Source organism: Panthera onca, chromosome D1 (assembly GCF_046562875.1).
Source record: "Panthera onca isolate mPanOnc1 chromosome D1, mPanOnc1 haplotype 2, whole genome shotgun sequence".
Lineage (NCBI taxonomy): Eukaryota > Metazoa > Chordata > Mammalia > Carnivora > Felidae > Panthera > Panthera onca.
Genome location: NC_138348.1, coordinates 103,825,765 through 103,846,390, shown reverse-complemented (window position 1 = coordinate 103,846,390; position 20,626 = coordinate 103,825,765). Strand labels below are relative to the sequence as shown.

The 20,626-nt window shown below is 47.0% G+C and overlaps 1 protein-coding gene across 4 annotated transcripts in view; it reads left to right on the top strand.

The window, feature by feature from the left end:
• The first annotated feature begins 4,636 nt into the window (after positions 1–4,636).
• Positions 4,637–20,626, top strand: part of TTC12 (tetratricopeptide repeat domain 12) — a 53,897-nt gene continuing 37,907 nt past the window's right edge. For all 4 annotated transcript variants that reach the window (XM_078432747.2, XM_078432745.2, XM_078432748.2 and 1 more), the window contains exons 1-6: positions 4,637–4,704; positions 6,900–6,972; positions 15,736–15,899; positions 16,439–16,460; positions 17,084–17,161; positions 18,181–18,302. In XM_078432747.2, coding sequence (XP_078288873.2) covers positions 6,915–6,972; positions 15,736–15,899; positions 16,439–16,460; positions 17,084–17,161; positions 18,181–18,302 — 444 coding nt within the window. In that variant the 5' untranslated portion in view covers positions 4,637–4,704; positions 6,900–6,914. The remainder of the gene's footprint in view (positions 4,705–6,899; positions 6,973–15,735; positions 15,900–16,438; positions 16,461–17,083; positions 17,162–18,180; positions 18,303–20,626) is intronic.

The window sequence follows — 20,626 nt, the reverse complement described above, 5'->3', positions numbered from 1 at the left end:
GGTTAGGTTGAGTGGAAGTGGCAGTTGTATGATTCATAAAGTTTCCCTAAGAGGAATAAATTTGAGATACCAGGCACACACGTTTTAAACGTCTGTTTTCCTCTGTGTATTTGAACATGTACGAACATGCAAACATTGATACTTAAAACGTAAGTCACAATGATCATAATCTATGTGCACTCATGGGCACGGTCCCTAGATTTTGTCACTGTAGCAAATGACTGACAGCAGTCTGAGTTGTCATATTAGACATGAAAGGCTGTGTTATGTTGCCTAACAAACAAGTCCAAAATCCTTGTGAATTAAAGCAAGGAAGGTCTATTGCTACGTGTCCATCAAAGGTAGAAGGGCATCTCTGGTCCATGTCCCCTCACTCAGGGACTCAAGCAGATACAGCCTTCACTACCTGGTTGCTGGGGCAGAGGACAGGCTGGCTCTGTATGGTGAGTCACACACTGGCTCTTAAAGGCTTCTGCCCTCTTCACTTCTTCCCACATGGCACTGAACAAGCAAATCACCTGGTCGCAGAGAAGTGAGATTCTACTATATGCCTGGGAGAAGGAATATTGGAATCTTTGCAGACAGTCCAGTGACTACCCAAGGCTTACTAGGACCTTTGACATTTTATTTTATTTTTTTTTTATTTATTTTATTTTAGGGGGGAAGGGAGAGCATGAGCAGGGGAGAAGGGGCAGAGGGAGAGACAGAGGCAGAGAGAGAGGGAATCTTTTTAAATTTTTTTTTAATTTTTAAATGTTTATTCATTTTTTGAGAGGCAGAGAGAGACGGAGCATGAGCAGGGGACGGGTGGAGAGAGAAGGAGACACAGAATCAGAAGCAGGCTCCAGGCTCTGAACCGACAGCACAGAGCCCAATGTGGGGCTCGAACTCACAAACTGTGAGATCATGACCTGATGGAAGTCGGACATTTAACCAACTGAGCCACCCAGGCGCCCCAGAGAGAGAGGGAATCTTAAGAAGGTGCCAAGCTCAAGGCAAAGCCTGATGTGGGGCTGGATCCCACAACCCTGGGATCATGACCTGAGCCGAAATCAAGATTGGATGCTCAACCGCCCCCGAGGACCTCTAACATTTTAAAGTGATCAATCTGTCAAGTAGATTTACCCTAAAACATATTTTGTGACTATAACAACGTTTGTCCTCCAGGATGGACCTTCCTGAGAAGCCTGACGCAGAGAAACTGTAAACATCCATATTCCTTTCCCATGTAGAATGACTTAGACTGGAGCCTTCCTCCATGAAGAGCAAGAAATCAACTCACTCAGCAGATCTAAATTTAGCTCCATCTAAGGACCAGGCACTGGGAATACTAAGACAAACTAAAACAAAATTCCTACCCCCAAGAGATTCACAGTCTAGTCACTCTGTTGAATCAGAGGGCCAGGGCATGGAGCGAGGTCTCGGCTGGAGAGAGACCCAGGTAGGAGCCATCAAGATGGAAATGACTTCTAAAGATGCCACAAGTGTGCGTGGCTGCTGAGTATCCTTACACCTATCCTGACCTAGGAGCAAACACATCTGCCCTCTCCTTGGCGTCCCTCCTGCCCAGGTATCTTGTCCCACTCTTGTCTGCTCTCTTCCTTTCCTCCCATTCTTCCTACGGCTTCCCTCCTTGACACTCTGTGCCATAACGCATTCCTCTGGCTCATTTCTCACCACTCTTGCCTTAAACTTTTCGGTTTTCTCACCCGTGGAGCAATGCTTCTTCCTGCCTCTGAATGTTTGTTCGTCCTGTCGGCTCTGCCTGGAGCACTCTACACATGTTCAGCTTCCACATGAACTCTGTAAACCCCTATTCCTGTGGGGCCCTGCCTCCATTTCCTCTCCTTCCTCCTTCCTCCTTCCGTAAGCACTAGTCCTTCACCGCCTCTACCACACTGCCTGGTAATAATCTGTTTGTGTATCTATCTTCCTCACTGGACTGTGGATTCATTGAGGGCAGGGGCTGTGTCCCTGACTTACAGTATGGTGTCTGGTTAAAGCAAACATCCCAGCAATGTTTGTTGATATTTCTGTGGCAGAGAATTAGGATGGGATGATCAGTAAAAGACATTCAAGCATAAAAGTATCCTGTATTAGCAATAGAATACTACTTGGCAATGAGAAAGAATGAAATCCTGCCATCTGCAACAACATGGATGGAACTGGAGGGTATTGTGCTAAGTGAAATAAGTCAGAGAAAGACAGACACCATATGTTTTCACTCATGTGGATCTTGAGAAACTTAACAGAAGACTGGGGGGAAGGGAAGGGGAAAAACAGTTACAAACAGAGAGGGAGGGAGGCAAACCTTAAGAGACTCTTGAATGCAGAGAACAAACTGAGGGTTGATTGGGGGGGGGGGGCAGGGGAGAGGGGAAAATGGGTGATGAGCATTGAGGGGGGCATTTGCTGGGATGAGCACTGGGTGTTGCATGTAAGCGGTGAATCACGGGAATCTAACCCTGAAGCCAAGAGCACACTGTATACGCTGTATTTTAGCTAACTTGACAATAAATTATATTTTTTAAAAACGTACACTGTATTAGGATAGTATTCTGAGTGAGTATGCGTGTATGGAGGGGTGTAAAATGGAAATATGACTTCAAGGGGAAAAAAATAACTTGTAACTATAAAAACTATAAATAACTTCGAGCATAAAGAAAACATCATTCATGCACTACTCAGTGTGGCCTACACTTCACAAAGAGGCATCACTGAAGAATCTCACGCCCCAGTCCTGCCGAATCTGAATCTGCAACTTGGCAAAATCCCCAGGTAATTCTCAGGCATAGTCCAGGTTCTGAAGCACTGGTCTAATGCATACTAATCACAAGAGTAGTAATAAGAATTAATAACATTTACTGAGTCTTGATAATGCTCCATGTTTTGTCTAGACACTCTACCTGTATTAACTCGTGTACCTCTCACAGCAATCCTGTAAGATCAATACTATTTAACATCCTCGTTTTTACAGAGGAGGAAACTAAGAGATGAAGTAACTTGTCAAGGTCACACAACTAGTAACGGTAAGAAGAGAAAAAGATTTCCAGTACCTAGCTCACTAAAGGTGCACAGGAAGGGCTTAATATTTTAATAAATGCTGCAAAGTGGAGAGCTGAGATCTGGACCCGGGCTGACGGGTTCTAGAACCCCTGAGCACACAGCGCATGATAAATAGCTATGAAGTGCACCAGGGGGGCTCTCTCTCCCCAGCACCTGGCACACTGCAGACCACCCACAATCGACACAGGAATGTGTGAACGAATGGTAGTGTGGTACACTGGGTTGTGGGAAGGCCCCTCTTGGAGTCCAGGACAGGAGTTTGGTGAACAGTAGTAGAATGAGAAGTAAGCGATTTGGAGTTAAAACTGTCAGCCTCAAAGCGACAAGAAGGAGCCTGAGGTTGGAGACTATGCCTGTGTGTACTCAAGAACTCACAAGCCTGAGGGGAAAATGGGACAACGCTAACAGTGATGACCTGTCACGGGTTCCTGTCTCCACAAATTCGCACACGCTCCAAGGTCACTGTAAAGTAACCCAGGTCTTTCTGAGAATGTCCAGGGTGTGGCCTCACAGCAGCCCCACTCTCCCAGACACCTCTGCTGTGCTACCTCTCATGAGGCAGCTCAGTCCCTGGGGACAGCTGCTGTGACTATACTGCTGGGTCCCCCAGGTCCCACGGCCTCCTGCTGCAGCTGATGTACTAAGGACTCTGCTAAAGCGGCCCCCAGGCTGCAGCGAAGAGGTCAATGCCCCAGCCCCTCTACTCCATTACAAGGGATTCTCAAGCAGGACTGATGTGTACCAACACCTTGTGCAGATTTCAGTCAAACAGCCCCATGGAGAACACAGGACTCAGCAGACTGTGCTCACCCAATGTTGGATCTAACTGGCCATGACTGGACCCCCTCCCCTTCTGGTAAATTCTATCCCCAGGGGCTCCTCAGCCAGCAAACAGGTTTCTGAAATGCACCCACAAATTTGCCAAGGCATCCCAAGGGTTTCTGAGCTTAAACTCAAAATGGAACTTTCCCCAAAACTGGCTTTTCTCCCCTTGCCCCTTTAACCCAGCACCATAATACTGAAGTTTTGTTTCAAAAAACAGACTGGAATCTCTTTAAAACTGTGTGCATTTATTCAAAACGTGAATGTGTCTCATTCAGCTCCAAATCCTAGGATTCCCTGGATAATAACTAACACGTATTCCTACTGACTAGATGCCTGGCACTTTAACCATAAACCTTGGGAGAACGTGCCATTTCTCCAGTTTATAGACGAGAAAAGATCAGAAGATTACAGAGCTCTCTGAAGGTCTCACATCTAGCAATAAGCCCAGATTTCACCCAAGTTTGCCTCTCCCAAGTACACTGGAGATTGTCCCCTTTTTGGGACAGGGATAGTAAGATGATCAGAGAGATGCCCCTTCCTTAGAAGAAAAAGGGACGAACACCTGGCCCTGATTCAGAGACCTGCTTCCAGCCCCTGACCGGGTACACATCCTGGACCCAGGGCCCCCAGCCCAGCCACGAACTGGCAGCGCGCTGGCTCCGGAACCAGAGCGCTGAGGCCTCGCCCGCACCCAGACTCTAGGCACGCCCCCGGCCGCTGGGCACGCCCCCGACACTGGCCACGCCCCCCGTCCCTGGTCAGTCACCGCCCGCCAACAGCCGCCATTTCCTGTCCGGCCCCTGGGCGTGTCAGGTCAGTGCGGTGGGGTGTCTCGGGGTCTTTCTTGGGATGTGGTCCTGATCTGGCCGTCAGCGCCGAGCAGAGGACACTGGTGTGGGCCTCAGCAGATGGGACGGTGACCCCCCGCGGGCTGGGACTTCGGCTTTGGGAACTGGGGCCGGTGGACGCTGTGGAGCGGTTGCCCGGCAACGGTGCCGTCGGCCCCGCCCCTCCGGCCCCGCCCCGGCTCGTCGCTGGGGTCCCGCGTGCGTGCCCTCCCCCGGCCACCGGCCCCCAAGAGTTCGCGTCCGACCCTGGTTGCGCCTGCCCCGAGAAGTGCTGAGCCTTCCTTCTAACCCGGCAACCCTGGGCAAGTTAACTCGCTTCACTAGGCCTCAGTTCTGGAAGGAACTGGAAGGAACCCTAGCGCTCGCCTAGTTAAGCCACATGTCCCACCTCCCCCGTTTTATAGATAAGGGCGCCTCGCATTTACCAGCATTTACCACTCATCGTGTGCCTGGCGCTTTCAGTGAACCCCCAGGGTAGCCCTCTCGGTTCCTATTACCGTTTCCATAGAATGAGTTAGGCTCAGAGAGGTTGGTGAATTTAGCTGAGGTCACACAGCTTATAACCGGTGGGGTCTCAGGAGGTCAAATCACTCCCAGCTTGTTTGTGTATCAGAGTTCAAATTTGCAGTAACTGGAGCGTTACAGGTCTGCACTACTGCTAAACCTAATCGTAAGTCAGAATCTCTCGGCGAGTGTTTAAAAGTATCCATTCCCCGGCGCCCAGGCAAGGTTACTGACTCTGGCGCCAAGGCTGAGGACTGTGTATACTTAACACATTTTTTGGACGACTTTTATGGCCTTTGGGTGAGCTTTGGGAACCACTGGCTACACCGTGAGGCCTTTTTACTCACAAACGACTGAGAGAGAAGTAATAAATCCAAAGTACCTGGACAGGAACAGAGATGCTGGTGCATGCATGCACAGTGCCATCGAGTTCTCATCCCTTCTGCCAATTTTTAGCTTCTCTTCACACCTAGGAAACAAGACAGAGGCTTATATTTTATTGTTTTAATTTCTTTTCTTTTTTAATTTTTTTTTTTTTTTTACATTTATTCATTTTTGAGAGAGAAAGACAGAGCACAAGCGGGGGAGGGGCAGAGAGAGAGGGAGGCGCAGAAACCGAGGCAGGCTCCAGACTCCCAGCTGTCAGCACAGAGCCCTATGCGGGGCTCGAACTCACAAACCATGAGATCATGACCTGAGCCGAAGTCGGAAGCTTAACCCACTGAACCACCCAGGCACCCCTGTTTTAATTTCTTTTTAATGTTTATTTATTTATTTATTTTTAGAGAGAGACAGAGTGTGAGTTGGGGAGGGGCAGAGAGAGAGGGAGACACGGAATCCGAATCAGGCTCCAGGCTCTGAGCTGTCAGCACAGAGCCCCACACCAGGCTGGAGCTCAGGAACCCTGAGATCATGACCTGAGCCGAAGTTAGCCGCTTAACCGACTGAGCCACCCCAGCGCCCCTGTTTTAATTTCTTTTTAATGTTTTGTTTTTGAAGAGAGAGACAGAGTATGAGTGGGGGAGGGGCGGAGAGAGAGGGAGACAAAGAATCCCAAGCAGGCTCCAGGCTCTGAACTATCAGCACAGAGTCCCATGCCAGGCTCGAACTCAGGAACCGTGAGTTGAGCTGAGCCGAAGTCAGCCGCTTAACACACTGAGCCACCCAGGCTCCCCCTAGAGGCTTATATTTTAAGCAAGTTTGGACATTTAAATGCACATTCTCCCGTTCCTGGTTACCAGTCACACAGCTAGGTCCAAGCTTCTGGCTGGGCGGGCCTGTCACGACCAAAGTCCAGTGTTACTTTCCTCCATTCCTGGCAGCCCCTCCCCTCCTGGTCTCCTTTATACCCAGTCCCTGAATCACAGCAGTGGATGTCGGGCTTGGAGGAACATTTTGCAGAGCAGTTTTCCCAGAGGAGGGAGGGCTGACAGCTTTCCAGAAGCATCACCACAAATAATGAGTATCCCTTGCTTGGCCTTCCCAGCAATCAGAGTGAAATAGATCACCTGCCGTTATTCATGACGTTATTTATGAACACAGACCCATCTTAAAAATAACCACTTGGCTCTTAGTTTTAGAAGGCTAATAAGCCTGAAAAATCCTGTTTAGCGTTTTATTACTATTAATTCTCGTCACTTCCGCTGCCTCCCTCAGGGATTCTGGTTGACGATGGCGGACGATCACGAGAAAGACTTGCAGAAATTTCTTAAAAATGTGGATGAAATCAGTAAGTACCAGTAAATCATACACAAATTAAATTCTGCGTTAGCAAGGTGGGGTGACTGAAGAGAAGTGACCACCCGAAGTTAGTTCCTGGGTTGCCTGATAGGTTTATGACTCTAAGAGAAAATATAACTGGAATTAAACAGAAAAGGTATTAAGAAGCAAGTAATATTAGAGCCTGGGGTAGTATTTTGAGGCTATTCATTGGTATCAGAGAAGCCATTAACATTCTGATGGGAACTGAGGGGGACAAGTCTCCTCCATATTCTGTCCCCTTCCACGTAGACTTCACGTCAAAGGAGCCCTAGCTGTTCCCTTCGAGATTGCTCAGGAACCTCAGTGATCAGTCTCCTCTTGCTTTAGGGCAGAGCCATTTCTGATTTTGAGCTGCAGAAGCAAAATCAAGTGGCTCTCCCCCTGGGTCCATCTGATTACATGAATGGCTTTTGGTTGTCCTATCCCCATCTCTCTGCCTCTAGGCAAGAAGACAGAAGACCCCTTCCCCAGCTCAGATAGGTGGGATCTCAAAGGACAGACTCTGATCCCACAAAGCACATTCACTAGATTCCAAAGTAGTTTGTTCCTATTCTTCAAGCTTCAGGGAGCTTGTTTGATGATGGAAACAAGCAAAGCAACAACCCAACAAATCTTGCATATCAAACAGAAATAGGTTGAAATTGCTCCTTCTAGCAGCCTGTATGGGTCCAAAGCAGGCTCCTTCTAGCAGCCTGTATGGGTCCAAAACCATTAAAACAGTTTTAAAAATAGTCTGGGTCACTTGATAAAAGATAACATCCCTGGGCCTCTCCTCTGCCCATCCCTAAATGCTGTTCTGCTGAGTTCTGGCCTCGGCCCACTTGCTGCTCACTTTGCTCTTCAGGGGGTCTGGTCCAAGCACAGGGTTTTCCCAACAACCCGTTTACTCACGACCCCCACATCTCCATTGCCACCCGGCCTTCTTTGCCGAGGCTCGGGCTCTGTGCCACTCGTCACGGCCACAGTACCCCACGAACACGGCAGACTTAATGTGTCCAAAGTGCAGTTGCTTGTTGCCCTACCCTTCTATCCTCCTCCCAAATAATACCGCTTCTCCTCCCTTCCCCTTCATTCTAGTCTCCGTTGGCACAACCATCCAGAAGTTTACCAGTCACATTGGACTCCTGCCATCTCACCCTCCATTCGATCAGCCATCAAGTTTAGCTTTCTTCTCCAACTCCTTCCTCCCCACCCCCTGCTTTGTCCTGGTTCTCTGACCCAGACTGTTTCTTTTTTTTTTTTTTTTTTTTTTTTTTTTTTATTTTATTTTATTTTATTTTTTTTTTAATATATGAAATTTACTGTCAAATTGGTTTCCATACAACACCCAGTGCTCATCCCAAAAGGTGCCCTCCTCAATACCCATCACCCACCCTGCCCTCCCTCCCACTCTGCCCTCCCTCCCACCCCCCATCAACCCTCAGTTTGTTCTCAGTTTTTAACAGTCTCTTATGCTTTGGCTCTCTCCCACTCTAACCTCTTTTTTTTTTCCTTCCCCTCCCCCATGGGTTTCTGTTACGTTTCTCAGGATCCACATAAGAGTGAAACCATATGGTATCTGTCTTTCTCTGTATGGCTTATTTCACTTAGCATCACACTCTCCAGTTCCATCCATGTTGCTACAAAAGGCCATATTTCATTTTTTCTCATTGCCACGTAGTATTCCATTGTGTATATAAACCACAATTTCTTTATCCATTCATCAGTTGATGGACATTTAGGCTCTTTCCATAATTTGGCTATTGTTGAGAGTGCCGCTATAAACATTGGGGTACAGGTGCCCCTATGCATCAGTACTCCTGTATCCCTTGGATAAATTCCTAGCAGTGCTATCGCTTGACCCAGACTGTTTCAACAACCCCCTGATTGTTGTTCCTGCCTCCAGGCTTACGCTCCCCACAGAGTAATGTATCTAAAAATGCAAATCTGACCCAGACACTTCTCTGCTTGGATTCTCTCCGCAGCCACAATAAACTTCAAGCTCTCATCGGGGACTTAAGCCCTCCCGTGACCTTGTCCTTACCGCTTGCCTCTCCTTACCTCACACTTCTAGTTCCTCCGCACACACCCTGGTGGTTCATGCTCTGCATGTTGCCTTTGACATTCCCTCTGCCTCCCTCCCCATCTGTCTTTACCGGCTCGCTTTCATTCACGCTCAGAGTTCTTGCAGGTACCATTTATACCAGTACTAGCCGACGGAACTTTCGGTGGTGATGGAAATGTCCTCTAATCCGCACTGTCCACTATGGTAGCCAGTAACTGCATGCAGTTGTCGAGCATGTGAAATGTGGTTAGTGCTATCCGGTAACTGAATTTCTAATTTTATTTCATTTGTAGTTACTTTACATTTGTAGAGCCACCTGTGTAGATTCTATGCATTCATTTCCTGGGCTCTTGCTATGTACTGAGCTTTGCTAGGCACCAGAGAGACCGGTAATAATAAATAAGACTTCCCTTCCTTCGGGATATCTAGAGTCCAGTGGGGAGAACAGATACTACACAAGCCATCTGGAATGTGATGTGTGATACAAAGGGAGATTTGAGATTTGCAAAGTACAAGAGACTGTAACTCAGTTTACAAATTGTATCAGTCTGGTTGGGCTGCTGTAACAAAACACCGACTGAATGGCTTAAGCAGTAGAAATTTACTTCCCACAGTTCTGGAGGCTGGAAGTCCAAGACTAAGGTGTCGTCAGTTTTGGTTTTTCCTGAGGCGTCTCTCTCTGGCTTGGAGATGGCCTCCTCGCCACATCCTCACATGGTCATTTTTCTGTGTGTGTGTGTGTGTGTGTGCGTCCCTGATGTCTCTTCCTCTTCTTATGAGGGCGCCAGTCCTGTTGTTCAGCGCTCCATCCTCATGACCTCATTTAACCTTTTTTTAAAAGTTTATTTATTTATCTTGAGCGAGACAGAGACAGAGCGAGTGGGGAAGGGGGAAGGAGAGAGAGACAGAGAGAGAGGATCCCAAGCAGGTTCCACACTGCCAGCACAGAGCCCACCTGCCACGGGGCTCGAACCCATGAAGCCACGAGATCATGACCTGAGCTGAAACCAAGAGTCGGATGTTTAACCGACTGAGCCACCCAAGCGCCCCCTCATTCAACCTTAATTCCACCTTTAAAGGCTCTCTGCCAGTACAGTCACATGGTGGGGGGGAGGGGGAGGGGAGGGCATCAGCATAGGAATGGGGTGGGGGCCACACTTCCATACGGGAGTTTTATAAGGCTTCCCTAAAGCATGGGATTTAAGCAGAAATCTGAAGTGTGAGTAGGACTCGGGCACTGGGGAGAAGGTGAGGGAATATTCTCAATGGGGAGAACATAAGTAGAAAAGCTGGGAGTTAAGAAAGAACAAGGTGCTCCTAAGAAACTAAAGGCATAAACAGCTGCATGTGGCTGGAGAGATCACGGAGACAAGGCTCCCACGTGAGTCAAGAAAGGCCGGATCAGGGAAGACCTTGGAAGCCACAATATGGAATTCGCGTCTACCCCGAGAGCAGTGGGAATCCTTTGGAGGGCTGACTCAGGAACGTGATCAGATTTGCACCGTAGAGAAGTCGCTCTGGCCACAGCTTGGGTGTGGACATGAGGACACGAGGGGACAGAAGAATGGATGCTGGGAGACCAATCAGGAGGGTGTCACGGCGCCAGGGAAGGGAGTCAGGTTGGGTGTAGAGCTGGAGCAGCAGGACTGGGCACAAGCAGATGGATTTGAGATGTATTTAGGATTTAGGATTTACTCGATGACCTTTAGAGTTTGATGGCTGTGAGGCAGAGGGAGAATGAAGACTCAAGAGTGAGCCCTCAGTCAGTTGAGCATCCGACTCCTGATTTCTGCTCAGGCCAGGATCTCACAATTCGTTGCATCAAGCCCTGCATCAGGCTGTGCGCTCCCATGGGATTCTCTGTCTCTCAGTCTCTGCCCCTCCCTCGTGCACTCACTGTCTGTCTGTCTGTCTCTCTCTCTCTCTGTCAAAATACATTAAAAAAAAAATGGGGCCCGAAAGTTTTGGGTTGAATGCCCAGTGGGTGGTTCAGCCATCTGCTAAGATAGAGGGCATTTGGAGGAAGAAGAGCCTCAGGGGAATGAGGATGGGCAGCCCAAGATCGGTGAGACACGACAGCGAAGATGTTCAGAGGGCAGTTGGCTGTGCGAGTGTCAGCCTAGGAGAGAACAGAGCTGGGGACGTCAGTTTAGGGGGCACTTGGCATTAATGTTACTTATAACCGTGGGAGAGAACAGGAATACCTCGGGACAGGCTAGAGAAAAAGAGAAGAAGGCTCAGGCGGAGCCTTGAGGATGATCACAGTTTCCAAGGCAGGTAGGACAGGGAGAGCAGGAGCAAGCAAGGGAGACTGAACAGCGATGGCCAAACAGGTAGGACGGCAACGACCATTCTGTTCTCTGCACTTGAGAGTCTGGTTTTTTTGTCTCTGTTTTTTCTTTGTTTGTACATTCGTTTTGTTTCTGAAATTCCACGTGAGTGAAATCATGTGGTGTTTGTCTGTCTCTTGACTGACTGATTTCGTTTGGCATCACACTCTCCAGCTCCACCCGTGACATTGTAAACGGCAAGGTTTCTTTCTTTTTTATGGCTGTGATATTCCATACCTGGCTGTTGTAAATAATGCTGTAATAAACGCAGGACTGCATGTAGCTTTTCAAAGTAGCGTTTCTGTTTTCTTTAGGTAAGTAGCTAGTAGTGAAATTACTGGATCATATGGCAATTATTGCTATTAATTTTTTTAATGTTTATTTTCGAGAGAGAGAGAGAGAGCGCGCGCGAGCGCACACGTGCGAGCAGGGGAGGGGCAGAGAGAGAGAGACACACAAAATCCCAAGCAGGCTCCTGTCAGCACAGAGCCTGATGCAGGGCTCGAACCCACAAACGGTGAAATATGACTTGAGTCAAAGTCGGAGGCTTAACTGACTGAGCCACCCAGGTGTCCCACTGCTGTTAATTTTTTGAAGAACCTCCAGACTGTTTTCCACCATGGCTACACGAGTTTGCTTTCCCATCAACAGTGCACAAGGGTTCCCTTGATGGGAGGCAGTTTTTTAAAGTCCATGAGAGGAGGACAGGATGACTTGGCTGGATGTGATAGTGTGATTTATTTTTTTATTTATTTTTTTAATGTTTATTCATTTTTTGAGAGAGAGAGAGAGACAGAGAGACAGAGCATTAGTTGGGGAGGGGCAGAGAGAGAGGGAGACACAGAATATGAAGTAGGCTCCAGGCTCTGAGTTGTCAGCACAGAGCCCACTGCAAGGCTCACACTCATGAACTGCGAGATCATATCCGGAGCCAACGTTGGCCTCTTAACCAACTGAGCCACACAGGCGCCCTGATACTGTGACTTATAATAAGAAATACATGTTTGTTCATTGTCCCTGTGCTGGGCACAGGACTCCTAAAACCCTTGGCACTCCTAAGTGATAAGACAGACAAAGACATCCTCATATGCATGACAAACCCTTTTCAGTCACACCTGAGTTTATGTTAATGAGTGACTTTTGGAACCTAAGGATGGCAGCTGGTTGCCAGGGGAACCAACCTGGTGCTAAAGTTTCAACCCTCTCAGAAGGGGAGAGGGGCTGGCGGTGGCCAATGATTTTTAATTGATCAGGCCTATGTAATGATGCCTCCATAAAAACTCAAAAGGACCTTTTGAGCTTCCAGGGAGCTTCCAGGTTGATGAACACATGGACGTGTTGGGAGAGGGGTGCGCTCAGAGAGTCTTCTACACCCCCTTCCCACACACCATGGCCTATGAATCCCTTCCGTCTGGCTCTTCTGAGTGACATCCTTTTATGACAGACTGGTAATCTAGTAAATAAAATGTTTCTCTAAGTTCTGTGAGCCACTCTAGCCAATTAATCAAACCAGAGGAAGAAGAGGTCGTGGGACCCTCTGATCTATAGATGTTCGGGCAGAAGCACAGGTGACCATCTGGGAGGTGGGGAGGGGGCAGTCTTATAGGACCGGACCCCTAAGCTGTGGGATCTGACACTATCCCAGGTAGGCAATGTTAGAATTAAGCTGAATTGTAGGGACACCCAGCCGGTGTCAGAATTGCATGGTGGTGTGGGGAAAAGCACACGTTGGAATTGGGGTCAGAATCCTACTAGGCCAGCAGTAGGATTTCCAAGCACCATTGACAGGGCAGTTGAGTTAGGACCAGTTCTCCCCGGTGTCCATCGCTTTCTCTGTCAATACTCTGCATCCGTAAGAAAGGCCCAGAGAAGTGGGGAGTTGGATTTGGAGTTGGGAGTTTTGTCTGGCAGGTGTGGTGGAAGGGCAAGGGACGTCAGCATGTGGGCAGGATGGTGGCCTAGTGATGGACCACGGGCTCTAAGCTGAGTGGGCGGTAAAGTGAAGACCAGGAAGGATGGCTTTAAGGGCTGTTTTGTCATCTCAGTGCTTTCTAAATTTACCTGTTTGTCTCCCACACAAGATGGGAAACTTCAAAAGTTAACATCTTTTTTATTCATCATTATCGAGGGCATTCTGCATAATATCTGACTCATAATAAGCTCTCCATAAATTGTCACTGAATTAAATAAGGACCTTAAAACTGTAATTTGAAGGCCACGGTAAAATTCTCCTGCAGCTTCTTCCAGGCAAAACAAATCCTGATCTTAATTTTTTCTCAATGGTTCTAATGGCTCTAATTTTTGCTTTCCATTCAGAACCTTCTTTAAGAAATGGGAAGAGAGAGGCGCCTGGGTGTCTCAGGAGTTTAAGCATCTCACTTCGGCTCAGGTCATGATCTCGCAGCTTGTGAGTTCGAGCCCTGTGTTGGGCCCTGTGTTGGAGCTGACAGCTCCGAGCCTGGAGCCTGCTTCAGATTCTGTGTCTCCCTCTCTCTCTGCCCCTCCCCCTCTCATGCTCTGTCTCTCTCTCTCAAAAATAAGTAAACATTAAAAAAAATTTTTTTAAGTGGGGTGCCTGTGTGGCTCATTCAGTTGGGAGTCCGACTTCAGCTCAGGTCATGATCTCACGGTCTCAGTTCAAGCCCCGCATCGGGCTTTGTGTTGACAGTTCAGAGCCTAGAGCCTGCTTCAGATTCTGTGTCCCCCTTTTTCTCTGCCCCTTCTCTCCTCATGCTCTGTCTCTCTCTGTCTCTGAAAAATAAATAAACCTTAAAATTAAAAAAAAAAAAATTTAAAAAAGAAATGGGAAGAGATAATCTAAGGAATGGGAAAAGCTATTTGCAAACCATGTATTTGATAAGGGGTTGATATCGAAAATATATAAAGAACTCAAACAACTCAATAGCAAAAACCAAAACATACCAGCTTACCCAATTAAAAAATGGGCAAAGGACCCAAATAGACGTTTCTCCAAAGAAATATTTGAAAAGCCAACAGGCACATGAAAAGATGTTCAACATCACTAGTCACTAGGGACATGCAAATTAAAACCACACTGAGATACCACCACATGCCCTTCAGAGTCACCATTATCAAAAAGACAAGAGACAACAGATGCTGGCAAGGTTGTGGAGAAAAGGGAGCCCTTGCAGAGTTGGTAGGAATGTAAACTGGCATAGCCACTGTGGAAAACAGTATGGAGGTTCCTCAAAAAATTAAAACCAGAAATACCATATGATCCAGTAACTCCACTTTGGGGAATATATCTGAGGGAAATGAAAACACTAACTGGAAAAGGATATCTGCACCCCCATGTTCAAAGCAGCATCACTTACATGGAAACAGCCTAAGTGTCCATCGGTGAATGAGTGGATAATGAAGTTGTGCTATGTATAAACAAGGGAATGATATTCAGCCATAAAAAATGAGGAAATCCTACCATTCATGACAACATGGGTGGACCTTGAAGCATAGTGCTAAGTGAAATAAGTCAGAGAAGACAAGTATTCTGTGATCTCACTTATATGTGGAATCTAAAAAAAAAAAAAAAAAAAAAAGAACAAGAAGAAAAGAAAAAACTCACAGAGATCAGACTTGTGGCTAACCAGAGATTGAGGGTGGGGGAGGGGGAGTTGGAGGAAGGGGGTCAAAAGCACAAACGTCCAGATATAAGATCAGTAGGTGTCAGGCGTGTGATGTACAACAAAATGACTATAGCTAACACCACTGTAGGATAGACGGGAAAGTTAGCAAGAGAGCAAATCCTAAGAGTTCTCATCACAAGGAGAGAATTTTTTCCTTTTTTTTTTTTTTTATCCCATCTATAAGAAAAGATGGATATTAATGGAACCAATTCTAATCATTTAACAATATAATAAATCCAGCCATCATGCAATACGCCTAAAACTTATACAGTGATGTATGTCCATTACTTCTCAATAAAACTGGAGGGAAAACAAAGAAATGGGGAGATATTGGTCAAAGGGTACAAACTTCCAGTTATAAAATGAGTAGGTGCAGGGTTCTAATGTACAACATGGTAACTATAGTTAGTCACTGCATTTTATACTTGAGAGTCGCTAAGAGAGTTGATCTTAAATGTTCCCAGTGCACGTGAAAATTGTAATTGCATAAGGAGATGGCTGTGTTAACCTTATTGTGCGATCACGTCACAACGTGGATCAAATCATCACACTGTGAACCTTAAACTTACACAGTGTTGTACGTCAATAATATGCCAATAAAGCTGGAGAAACAAAAGTTCTTCCCCATGACTGCTACCCCATCCTTCCTAGTGAATGGAGTCTTTTCTTTTGAAGACCTCATTTGAATGATTCACATCTGATTTCTCCTGCAGCCAGTTTAATTCAGGAGATGAATTCTGATGACCCGGTTGTACAACAGAGAGCTGTCCTAGAGACAGAAAAGAGACTGCTGTTTACAGAGGAAGTCCAAGAGGAGGATGGATGCCGGACCACGCTGAACAAGACCATGATCAGTCCTCCACAAGCTTCTCCTGAGGTTTCTTTTTCTATTTTGGAGTTAGATAAGCAGATACAGAGAAGAGGTCTGCACTGAAGCAGAAAAGTGGTAGTTCAATCTCAAACTGCCTAGTGAGGCTAAAGTGGTCTTTTGCTTTTTAGATTCACTAGATTTATTTTCCACAAGGAAATACAAACTCTGATTTTTTTTTCTTTGTCGTTCTGAGTTATCTTTAAAATAATGGGTTTATTTTAATGAAAATTTGGTCTCTCTACCTCCTGAGCTTGAGACCATATCTAAGCTGTACTGTTAAGGTAATATATCCTGTCTCATATTTCCAACTCACACAGCCACAGCCGGGGTCCCTTGACCTGCTCACCCTGTAACAACCATATGCATAATCAGAACTGATTTAAAGCAAGCCTTCAGAATTCGGGGCCCTTCAGTATTGGAGGTTAAAGGAAATAACCCTACCACCCCACTTGTGACGGATCTGCATTCTTGGTGTATATTCACATAAATCAGAGAGTAGTTTTTGAAATTTGTTTCTTTGTTTTTATGATAACCCGTGCCTGCAGAATACAGATGAAATAAACTCAGGTAAGGACAGCATCTCTCTTCCTATTTGTTTAGGATCAGTGTTTATCAACTGTAGCTTCCAGACCCTTAAATTATAGCCTCTGGGCTTACAAACAACCCATGAACAAAAACCTACTGATCAGCCACTTCTCTTACTAGTGGTCAGAGGAAACAGTGCTCACAGGTTTTACTGTAATTTCTGCTGGACAGTCTTTTATAAACTGAATTCAGTTATTCTGTATCAGCCAATTTTTTGTGAGCTGCTGAAGGGATCCAGGTAGCTTCTCTGTTGCTCAGCTCAGAAACTCATTATGCTAAATGGAACGAAAAGTCTACCTTTAAAGAAAAACTCTTTTCAAAGGCATAATTCAAATTTGAAGCACAGACATAGCCATCATGTATAATAATATACCACACAGATTACCATTTAATGTCAAATTAAGAAAATGTCATTTTAGTTGCCTCAGAATCTGTGTGTGTGTGCGCTTGTGTGCGTGCGTGCACAGGAGTGTGTGCCTACATATATATGCATGAGGTGTGTGTCTCTAAAGCTTTTAAAGAAGCTTTCTTCTGAATTTGAGCTAAAGAACTGATTATGATATCTGGATTTTTCTCTCTAATATTTGAAATTACTCTGCTGTCAGAAGCCTTCTTGGCATCCGTGGAGTTGGATGCAAAGGAACGTGCCAGGAGAAGAAGGGAGAACAAAGTCTTAGCAGATGGTAACTGTCTATCTTCACTTCCCAAGAGCTGGGATGATTTGTGCCCGAAAGATCATGAGTCTGTCTGCTGATACTTGAGTTCAGCGAGATTCCCGGCTGGGGGTTCATAATGGTCTCGAGGCAGTGGAGCCTGGCCAGGCAGAAGCCAGTGCTGTCTGCTCCCTGTGCCTGCTGCAGCAGACAGGGAAGAGGGCAGAGCCCTCCATCAGGCTCCACAGCCAGACCTCTTTCTAAAGCACAGGGACGGACCTGGCAGACCAGCACTCAGCAGTCAGTAGGGAGGGTGGAAGTGACGTGCGCAGGCTGGCCTGAGGCACAGAGGGAGAGTGAAAAAGAAGAATCAGACAGTAAAATGTAGATGTGAGAAGGGAGAGGAGAAATGGAGAGAGAGATGGGGTTGTGCGTGTGTTGGAGGGACACACGCATTTGGCCCTTTTGTGTCTCCCAGCAGCATGTGCTGTGCTCCACGTCTGCTGGAAAATTACTTATTTGGCCCTCTTTGTGAGACACTGAATGTCAGACTTGGCCTTTGTGGCAAACTTGGAGAGGTTCTGAGTTTTGAGGCAGAAACATTTTTTTTCTTAAACACTTTTTTTTTCAGTTTATCTTGAGAGAGCGAGCGAGAGCAGGGGAGGGGCAGAGAAAGAGAGAGGGGGAGAGAGCAGCTGGCTCTCTGCTGCCAGCGTAGATCCTGACGCAGGGCTCGAACTCACAAACCATGAGATCATGACATGAGCTGGAATTGAGTCGGACGTTTAACCGACTGAGCCATCCACATGCCCCAGAAACATTTATTTTTCGGAGAAGCTACTGAGGAGACTTGGGGATAGGTTTGGAGGGGAAAAAAAATCCTTAAAGAGGCCGATCCCAAAACATCTGTAGAGAAACAGGCAGCAGATGTCCTCTGGGTTGATGGAAGCTATGACCTTCAAAGCTGGGTTCCAAAGCCAGGGGAATAAAGTCTGAGAGAATTATCCCGTGTGTGGGGAGAGCTCACCTGTATGACTTTTATTCTCCAGCCCTAAAACAGAAGGGGAACGAAGCGTTTGCCAGAGGTGACTATGAAGCGGCCATCCTGTGCTACAGTGAGGGTTTGCAGAAGCTGAGGGATATGAAGGTGCTGTATACCAACCGAGCCCAGGTCAGTGAGCCAGCAGTGTGTCAGTGGTGCCTTCTCAGGGGACGGTGGCCACCGAGTTTGTGAAACCGAACATGAGACCAGATGTCACCAGCGGTGCACTGTCAGCGCTCACCAGCTGGCTCTGGTTGGGGTGTGGGGGCAACCGCTTTGCATGGAGCATTTGCCACCTTCCCCGGTGTCTGTGCTCTCACCGTGCTCCACCTTCCAGCTGCCGTCTTGAAGGGGTGGAAGGGTGACTTGGGAAGAGCTACACCCAGCTTTGCACACATCACCGATGGTAAAACGGGTGAATGAAACGGCCTATGAGCATTGGATTCTGGCGTCACTGGGTTTGTCCAGCCCCCTCTGGCTGGTAGCCTGAACTCCTCAGGCTCCCTTCCTTACTCCGTCAGCTCCCGTTTGATTAAGATTATTCTATGACTGGGATCAACTGCATAGCTAGCTGATGGGCCTAGACCCAGTTTTGCAAAAATTTTGAGTTTCTGAACTCCCTAAAACCTCAGTTTTGTATCATATGAGCTCAGTTTTGTGGTACACCAGGTAAAAGGCATCACCCAGACGTTTACTACCTACTACCGAGTAAAGGGACAAGGTTGATAGGTCTCAAACAGAAATGTCCCCTGTGGCCTATCTTTGAAAGGCACTTGAGCTTGTGTGAGGCAGAGCTCTGTGTTAGGCCTGAAAAGGCGGCGGACTTGTGGGCACGATGACCCACTGGTCAGGAGATGTCAGCAGGACCGGTGTGAGGTGCACTAGCCACCGTGTCATTGACAAGAGGAACAGGACGCGGCAGAGCCCTCATCAGCTCCAATTTCTGTAACTCAGGATCAGGAGTGTCCTGCTGTGGTAGGTTGAGAGGAACAGTGAAAGCAAGAAACAGGACGTTTGGAGGCCAAAAAGTCTGGGAAGTGATGGTGATTTCCTGAGAAATAAATCCAAGCACCCAGGCACACCGTCCCCTCAGTAGCTCAGCGGTTTGAGGGTTGAGGTGTAACTTACCTAGCCCCATCTGGGAAAAAAATTGATATAAGGGAGTGAACTGGTAAAGAGAACGGCCAGAGACTGATTTACCGGTGTGCATTCTACCACCCTAACAAGATTATAAACTTTTCCATCAACCTCCCTGCCCCCACCCAGTGCTTTTCTTATAATAGATGTTTAATAAACCCTTGCTAAGTTACATAACACTGGAAGCACAATAAGTCTATTTAACGGAATTACGTTTCTGTTGACGCTTTGGAAGAAGGATTCAAATGCAAGCAATTAATGTAATAATTACAATTCCTTTTTACTTATCACCAGATTTGGTCTCCAAAACATTTACCTACTGATGCTTTTGCAGTCTTGTTACTTTGAAGTTATTTGAAAGCAGTAAAATTGAATTGCTTTTAAAATGTTATGTAATTCAGACTTTAATTCAGATGGTCTGTACCCCAATCCACCTAAATTAGTTACGTCTTTACTGTACTCAAGTCTAAGCAGCACATTGATTAGTTCTGAAGAATCACATTAAGAATGAATGTGGATAAAAATAAATAAATGTAATGAAAAGCTTTGGGGAAGTAATTCCTCCCATCTTTCCCAAAGAGAAAACTTATTCAGAGATGAAGAAATGCAGAGTGCGCTGCTTGGTTTTAACAATCACCGAATCACTGAATCTCGGTTGGGGGTGGGGGGGGGGGGGAGGAACAAAGGTGGTGGAATAGCACGGAAGGTTTCTTGTGTATCACGTCCATGAAATACAGCCAGACCCACACTAAACCACCTGCACACCTAGAAAACTGATCTGAGGATTAACACGACAATCTGCACAACCTGAACCACAGGGTTCAGCAGGTATGCGGCGCAAAGAGGTGAGCTGGGGGAGACAGAAGCCACGGAGGGCAGGGAGCTGTTTTTGTGTGTGGAGAGAGGACGGAGACAGGGGAGAGAGTGTAGGAAAAGCACCCTCCCCAAAAGCAGCTGGAGAGAAAGTGGAAAAGTGGAAACAGCCGCAGGGATTGAACTAAAAAGGGAGAAAGGAGAAAGGAGAAAGGAGAGGGTTTAAATTCCGTTAAGACTCTATAAACAAGGAACGCAGTTTCAAGTCTGAAACTCTGCAGCTCCATACCTGGTGGTGCTCTGGTGGAAAGGGCGAATCCACAGGCGCAGAGTGGAGTCCGGGGGTCTTTGGGACACATGGGCAGAGGCGGTTCCCCTGCTGGAAGGACTCCCCACAGACAGAGGTCCCAGCGGGCCCGGGAGAACCACCACATTCGCTGGTGCTGGAACGAGGTCATTAAGGGTGAAGCCTGGTGCCAGGTGTGTGTTGTGGTTTTCCGTAA